The 8,164-nt window shown below is 41.0% G+C and overlaps 1 protein-coding gene across 1 annotated transcript; it reads right to left on the bottom strand.

Moving 5' to 3' along the window:
- Nucleotides 1–117: 117 nt before the first annotated feature.
- Nucleotides 118–7,788, bottom strand: LOC111245088 (uncharacterized). Its single transcript, XM_086981463.1, has one exon. It carries the CDS (start codon nt 6,009–6,011, stop codon nt 5,244–5,246), a length of 768 nt encoding a protein of 255 aa, XP_086837589.1. The 5' UTR covers nt 6,012–7,788; the 3' UTR covers nt 118–5,243.
- Between the last annotated feature and the right edge of the window lie 376 nt (nt 7,789–8,164).

Below are 8,164 nucleotides of genomic sequence, written 5' to 3'. Positions count from 1 at the left end.
ATCTTTGATTACAATTATATATATGTATATATATATATATATATATACCTTTCTCGGTATATATATTTACATATATATATATGTATATATATATACCGAGAAAGGTATTAACCGTCGTTCTAGCTAAGGATCATATATCTCGGGTAATTGTAGTCATGTCGGGTTATATCATGTCAAAGTTGAGATTTGACAGTAGTAGACAGGTTCGAATTTTTTATTCAAGAATAACATTTCTGTAAAAATTTGCTATATTTTATAATTTCATTACGATAAACACACGGATGTTGGCAGAAATTATGGAAAAAATGTGCCGTGTTTATACGTTATCAGCTTAAAGAAAAAGTTCCGTGACTTTTGTTCTGGAAATTCCGATGTGAAAGGCGCCCTTCGTAATGGCCGACCAATTACAGAAAAAAAAAATGCTAAAATTATTGACAAGGTTGAGCAACATCGACATTGAAGTAACCATGATATCGCCGTAAAACTAAACATTCGTTAAACTATTAAAAAAAAAGCTGACTTCAGCGAAAAGCTCGCCGTAGCACGACATGGCGCAAAAAGATTTACTTGATCGTATTGTCTTCTGTAAAACTTCATGAGAACGTAGTGGGATCGATCTATTTTTAAGGCGGTTGATCACACATGACGAAAAATAGATTTCATAAAACAATGTACAAGCAAAAAAAAATGCTTCATTATTGCCAATTTCGAGCACGTCAGCTCTCTGACGCTATATGTTCAGTGGAATTAAAAACGAATCGTACATTATGAGTTGTTGCCAAATAATTGACTCGGACCTCTACTGCCAACAATTAACAAGATTACAGCTAACCATTGAAAAAAATCGACCGGAACTAGTGTACAGAAAAAACGTCGTCTTCCATCATCACGTTGCTAAACCACATACATCTTTGGCTTGCCGGCAAAAATTAAGCGAACTTGGATAGGAAATTTTGATGCGTCCGCCATTTTGCCCGGACCTTGCACCATCGGACGACCTTCTATTTCGTTATCTGCAGAACTCTCTTAATGGTGTTAAGTTGGTTTAGATGAAGAGATGTAAAAATCACTTGTTACGACAATCTTTACCTAAAAATCTTTGCTATTATTAGACAGATGGTATTTTTTTTCTTTATTTTACAATATAAAAAATATTCACTTCAATTTTTGCTTCAAAACGAGCAATGCTTTTTCGGCAACCACAGAAATATATGTATAACAGAATACGCTAGTAATTTTTTGCGGTAAGAAATCGAAAATCGCACATTAGAAGATTATAAATTTCATATGAAAATGAAAGGAACAGACTGTATTCGTTAGCTTCAAGTCACGTTTGGAGTAAACCTGTTTTTTTAGGTAGATCATGTTTTCTCTTCATTTATTTTTCCTTTTTTTTTTTTTATTATTCTTTGCAGCTATTTTGACTTAAATACATAATAGTAAGCCAAATGTGACAACGACAAGTACATTTGACAACCTAGTTTGTATCTCATGTAATACGGGAGCTATAAAAAAAAATCAAACAATGTTATCGTACGTGAAGTATCTATCTGCCTTTCGGTTAATCCGGTTTTGGATGGCAGCAGGACAATAGAGACTGACCATTCTAACCAACTCACCGGCACCTAAAACAACAATAAGACCATTGAAGTCTTCGTTTTATCTACCTATCGAGCAATCTACCAAGGACGCTAAGTATTTTCACTTACCCTGATCACATAAAAAGCTGCTTACCACGGAAGATTGATTCTAAATATTATTTTTACATATTGTTGTTATTGTTAACATTACTAGGCGTCCAATTTTCTGAATATACGACAAACTCGAAAACAGACGTTTCAGTATCAAACTTGTCTTGATAGAAGTGGAACTTCTCTATTTAACGTGCCGCGATTCCCCTTACTGTAAAATGCATACAATATGTTAATGGCCTTTCTAATACTCAAATCCTTACTCAAATAATAGACAAAATAATATAATCAATCCTGCTCAACCCAAATATGCTGTACACTGCCAAAAAGTTGGACATCAATGTATGGACATATTATTCCCACGGTGAATCTAATATGAGAGATCTTGATGTTATTTTAGAGCCAAGCTTGGATTTCAATATCTACGTAGGCAAATGACTCGGTTTACTAGACGGGTTCGTACACAGGGCAATTTTCCGTTGCTTGACTTCAGAAAAAAGCCCTTAACTTTACATCTATTCCCTTCAACTCGAGTTTTACTAAAAGGTACGCAATGCACTGACATCTAGCGTCGTCTAGCTGAAACTGCCGCGTCAGGACTCATAAGAGTGCACAATCTAAACGCACTCGACACGCCCAAATGGAGAATAGGAAAAGCTTGAGACGGCCATGGTCCTCTCGCTCCTAGACGACGCAGATTATATGCGTATGTTTAAATCTGTCCGAAAGTCTGATCGCGAGATAATCTCAAGAACGTGTTTATAGTAACACCTGCTGAAACCAAATAAATAATAGATTAATGTGTGAAGCCGTGAGAAAGCGAAGCTGTATGTGTTTATTACATAGCTCACTGGGTATTTAGAATTTGAACGCGACAGCCGAACTTATCTTTCCTTCACCAGATAAACACAGTTTGATTAACCTGTTTTTTGTGATACACTGAGAAAGAGACCTGCATAATACAAGAGATATATTAGAGTTATTTATTGTTATTCAGTATAGTTGTTTTTTTTTTAAATGTGATTGGGTCTAATATCACATCTGTTTCTCGCTTAACATTACAAATGCTGCAAAACATTGCAATAGGAATTCGAGTGGAAAGCCGTCGATGGCTGTGTGGTATCGAAATTCACGGAATTTGTACGTCGTTGCCATAGATATACAGTATAATGTATTCGCACTTTTGTTGTATTCAGTTTAGTATAAACGAAAAGTACGTCAAGCCAAGTGCATCCTTTGTAACCCCAAATCTAATCCTAAGCCCTATGGGCAAATACAATGGGGAAAAGAAAGCATATCATTTGTTTCAACATAGCCAAGATGGCCTGTAGTCTTACTTGAGATCTGGCCCGAGCATTGACGGGAATTCGCGACGTCCAGTCTGAATTTAGACTTTTGTAATGGCTGCCTTAAATATGCAAAGAAGTATATTAGGTTTTGAACCAAGGTTACACCGTTTGTACTGATCATACAGGTAAGGGGGCATGTTACGTCGCATTTGAGGCATATCTATATTCACTCAGGTAGTTCTCATTAATAATTCGAGCGGCAAAATAGCGTAAATTTAAAATGTCGGTTTCTTGCCGGATATTTTTTTATCACGAATTGCATTAAGTAAAAAATGTAAGCTGATTTGCAGCACGGATCTACCGATTACTTGCTTAAAACTGACTGACGCTCTGTCCAAGTCTTTATCGTTAGCCTTTACTCGAGATCTTAAAGGATACTCTACACTACAGGTCCTTTGAAGGTCAATTGTCCCTCCTGTTTATGAAAAGGGATTGCGTAGCGAACCTGAAAACTATAGACTTCTAGCTTAAGGTACTACTTCTAGCCGTTTGTTATGCAATATAATATTGTACGACAAATAATTTGATTCCCGTATCTGTAAGTTAGGACCGCATCAACTTGCAAGTGGTCAACCAGAATATAACCGAAGACATTTTGATTTCAAGTTACTGACGCTACCCCCTATTTCATTTCGCGACGAGATATACAAGTTTCTACCTACCAGTGGATCCTTTAATCTGCCTTTGGACGGATTCATCTTGAGACTCTGAGCCGGCACATGACGTTCCAAAACCCATGCGTTCCATGCGTTTCTACCGCATGACAGGGTTGATGATAGATTGCAGTCGAGATTATTCAGTAAGTTGTTCATTTTGAATTCCGTTGTCTCGTCTTCGACTGAATAGATTACAAATTATTATTTGTTGAAATTCCAGCCTTTGGGATCAGCTCCCACATACTGGTTTGGTACCGGGTTTACCTATCTGATCAGTCATTTGTGGTTAAAGACTATCTCTCAGAGCACAAGTTGTGTAGTTCCGATGTCCCTCAGAGGTCTTTTCTGGGCCCTGCTATATAACTGGTCTATGGTGAGGATCTCGAAAGTTGCTTATATGATCACAACGTTTCTCACAAAACCCGTGCAGACGATTTTAAGATAAAGCCGTCTAAAACCCCGATTTGCGCCCCTGATAACTAGGTTGCGCTACAAAAAGTGGTAGCGCAATCTGGTTATCATTTAGCGTTCCTGTACAACAAACAGAATGGTTACATTTGTCCTGAACTATGCTGTCCTTAAAACATACTCTGATGATACAGTTCATTTACTGAACGGCCAGTTTAATTAATAAGGTACAGCAAGAAGCATGGAGAATTTAATGTACTCAATGACCAACCGAAGTTGCATTACGTTCTAGTTATCTAATTATCCCAGCTTTTATATTTCAGGGTAGTAGAATGTGTCATAGGTGATATCAAAGTTGTCATGTCTACTTGATATCAAAAGACATTGCGCTTCCACAACGAACCAAAGGCCGATTTATGAAGGGAATAGCTAACAGATGAGGTATACCTGTGTATCGTTGGTGTTCTCAAATCGGCAGGAGTATCGAAGCAAATTTTGCTACCGAATCAGCTCAGAGGTTAATAGCGCAAGACTTAGGAAGTTTTTTTTTTTATTTTGCAATCCATTAATTCACTCGGCGGTGACCGAACTAGATGCAACGAAATCGCCACGGTGATCAACGCTGACAATAATATTATTTGCCCTACGAAGGCGGCTCACCGTATCAGTAAGTGTAATAGCGGAAAGCTTACTTGGTAGTTGCTGCCTGCACGAAATCGTCAATGATTAATAATTAATGCTCCTAATGTTTTTTTTATACACAATAATTTTTAGCTAACATTTCATTCTAGACTCGGGCATATCCGTGAGAATAGACGATCCGATACGAGTCGCTTTTCGAAGTTGAGAAAGAGACTGAGCGCAGCTGCCGTCCGGCTTAACCAAAGCTCAACATACAACATCTATCCCTACGGATGTACACGCATTTGATTCGTGACAAAATGAACGACGAAATATGATAATAGGATCACTTCAGTAATTTCCCCATGCTCATCCGAGAGAGCAGTTCCACTGTGACACAGGTTACGTGGACGTGGTGACATCCCGTCAAGCTCCAGATGTCTATTTTTTGTTCTTTAGATTCGCTCGCACTCTGTAATTAGATACATGTATTGACCCAACCGTAAAATACTGGGTTTTCAGGTGCTACTTTTTTGACCGTGAATCTTCATGTGCCGATTGAGGTTGCCCGACTGCGAGAAGCGCATAAAGCACACCCTGCACTGGTACGGCCGCTCTCCGCTATGCGTTCGAAAATGTTTCGTCAGCGTCGAGCTATCTGAGAAGCTTTTCTTACACAGTGAGCAGGCGTATGGTCGCTCACCGGAATGGGTTCGCATGTGCGTGGTCACCGATGAGCTTTGCGAAAACTTCCGGTGGCATACCGGGCATAAGAAAGGCTTTTCACCCGAGTGAATACGCATGTGCGCCGTTAAATTGGCAGCTTGCGAGAAGCGTTTAAGGCACTGCCTACATGCATAAGGCCTTTCGCCAGAATGCACCCGCAGGTGCGTTTTGAGCGTCGATGAACGTGCGCAGAAACGACCGCAGACTGTGCAGCTGTTACTGCATACGCCTCCACTGGCTCCCAAACAGGTGGGAACCATCGGCTCGGGGTGGTAGCTGGACTCACTGGTGATCGGGGTAATTTGGTTGTCAAAGGAGGTAGTTGACTCGCAAATGACGGATGCAGCCGTTGAACGCTCGGCGAAGGTCGGTAACGGGTCGACGTATAGAGACGTATTATCGTATGAGGGTGGCAAATCGCTTTGCTGGTGGATGAGCGGCAGTTCATCAGCGGTCGTTGCGGCTGGATGATTGTCGAGGTGGACGTCAAAGTACTCGGTGTCACCGGCCACAAACCGAAACTCGTCAGTGGCAACAAATGGCAATCGGTGCATGGCCATGCCTCCTCCATCGTTATTCGTACTTGCTGTTCCGCCATTTGTGTTAAATGCATAATCTGACGATGGGGTGTATCCTCGAGATGATTCCTGCTCGTAGTAATTAAACACATAGTCCTGCTGATGATAGCTTTCCTGGTAACAGGCCGTCTGTTGCTGTTGCACAGGAGCCGACGGCGCATAGTATACACCGCTTTCGGCACTACTGCAATCACCTAGTAGCTGGAGGTCGGCACACGAACTTCTGGAAGAACAACAACAACAACAACAACATCAGGACCAACGATAGACTCCCACTGATCATGAGGACATTGAACACGCGAGCGAAGCGCAAGTGAATTTTGGTCACCTCATTTACGGATAACACACGTCACTCTCACTCACTCTACTCTCGCCCTCTCTTTTTAAGATCGAAAAAAAGATGATCAGTTTCTTCGGTAAAAAAACCTTGGATCGGCTACGACCAAATTAATCACAGCTACATTAGATAGATGAACAAGGGAAACAGTAAGCACTCAATCGAAATCATCAGCATATACTATAGCATAAGGGCTCAATCGTTCCTTGACCAACTAAGTTTCGAGAAACGCACGTACGACCATTTCCGACACTTTTTTTTCTGGCTACCGCATCAACAAATCGTTGTGAACAACCGCGCATGCGGCTCATACTAGAGAAAACCGAAGAGCGAAGGTTTCAAGAGGTTTGAATCGGCATGTTGGGGTTTCCGAAGCCGTACGCTTCGGTCCGATTCCTGCACACCACATAACGATACGATGACACTCACTCGCATTTAGGGATCTCGTCGGTATGTGCACTGGCTGGAGGGTAACTTGCCGTTGCTTGTGTTAGTGGCACACCGATAGGCAATACGCCTGCAAGCTGCTCTCCTACGGACGCTTGCGACGTGGCTGCACTAGACGCCTGCTGGGTATTCATGGCCTAGGCCGGAGACTATTGCGACCACGGCGAACTATGGTGGGCTATGGGGAATCCGGACAAGCGCCCATAGGGCACTGGGCAGACGCAGTTATGGCTTCCCGAGACGCGAAGCAACCACTTCCTACCATGCAGCGGAACAGTGAAGGGCGTTCGTTGGCCGACCGGTTAGCAACATGAGCTGTCATCATAGTGGGTGAGGTCGCGCCCGCCTCTACGACCCCATGTTGAACTACTGTATTGGCCTGTTTTGGCCTGACGGGAGTCTCGGAGGGCGGAGCTCATTATGAGCGATCCACTAAATACTCAGACTCATTCACAGGATCACTGGATTGAATCAAATCAAAGGACTATAAAAGATACCCAACACAGCAGCAGAAACAGGACAATTCGCTGCAATAAACCTTTTGTGCTAGAAAAGACGAATCTGCCTTAGCCATTCAAAATTAACTGCACCAAATCTAGACGAGCAAATAACGGGTTTAGTAAACCTGCTGGCAGTAAATGAACGTATAAAAGGTCCAACGTCACCATTGTAAAGAACCTTTGGTAGATGAAACTGGTTCTCTCAACTATGCTGTACTTTACTTTTGTGCATTCTTTTTCGTAAGCGCATCATCCACAGTTTTCCATGACAGTGGACAACTCATGTAAGTAGATAAATAATCGCTCTGTAGCTTACTGTAAAGCAAAATAGTTAAATGTAAATTATACAAGACCATGATCATCCCTGAACTGGCATATAGTTGGTTTGCATGAAGAGCTTCGAAAACTCGAGTCGCATACAGAGCACCGAAAGAGCTTAAATCATAGTATAAGAAAGAGGACTGACCTGCAAGAGCCATTCGAAATTGTGTGCTTGACATTGTCTACTTAGAAATACCTAATTGATTGAGAATAGTATTTTTAACTAAAAAATAAATTGTCAGAAACACGATAAGCGTTCGGGTCGTCACTTTAAGAACCAAATAAATAAAGGGTACGATACGAATGTCTAGTGCATGATATCCCGCAAGCAGAAATAGTACTGGCACAATGATGAACAATAGTACAACAGCAAAACAAAGTATCTAAAATATTTAGAGTTTACTTATAGGCAAACCTTTGCTTCGGTATTTTATATCTTGCGCATTTGGTTTCACTAATTTGAATACTATTTTATCCAAATATCCTACTTCTTGAACTAGTAACGCATTATCGATCCAAGCAATACGCAA

Source organism: Varroa destructor, unplaced genomic scaffold (genome assembly GCF_002443255.2).
Source record: "Varroa destructor unplaced genomic scaffold, Vdes_3.0 BEIS01000002.1, whole genome shotgun sequence".
Classification (NCBI taxonomy): Eukaryota; Metazoa; Arthropoda; class Arachnida; order Mesostigmata; family Varroidae; genus Varroa; species Varroa destructor.
The sequence above is the reverse complement of the archived record's forward strand: the minus strand, read 5'-3'. Positions and strand labels throughout refer to the sequence as shown.

Coding starts and splice junctions, on each gene's coding strand:
- LOC111245088 (XM_086981463.1), bottom strand. CDS start 6,011: ATGGCCATGCACCGATTGCCATTTGTTGCCACTGACGAGTTTCGGTTT.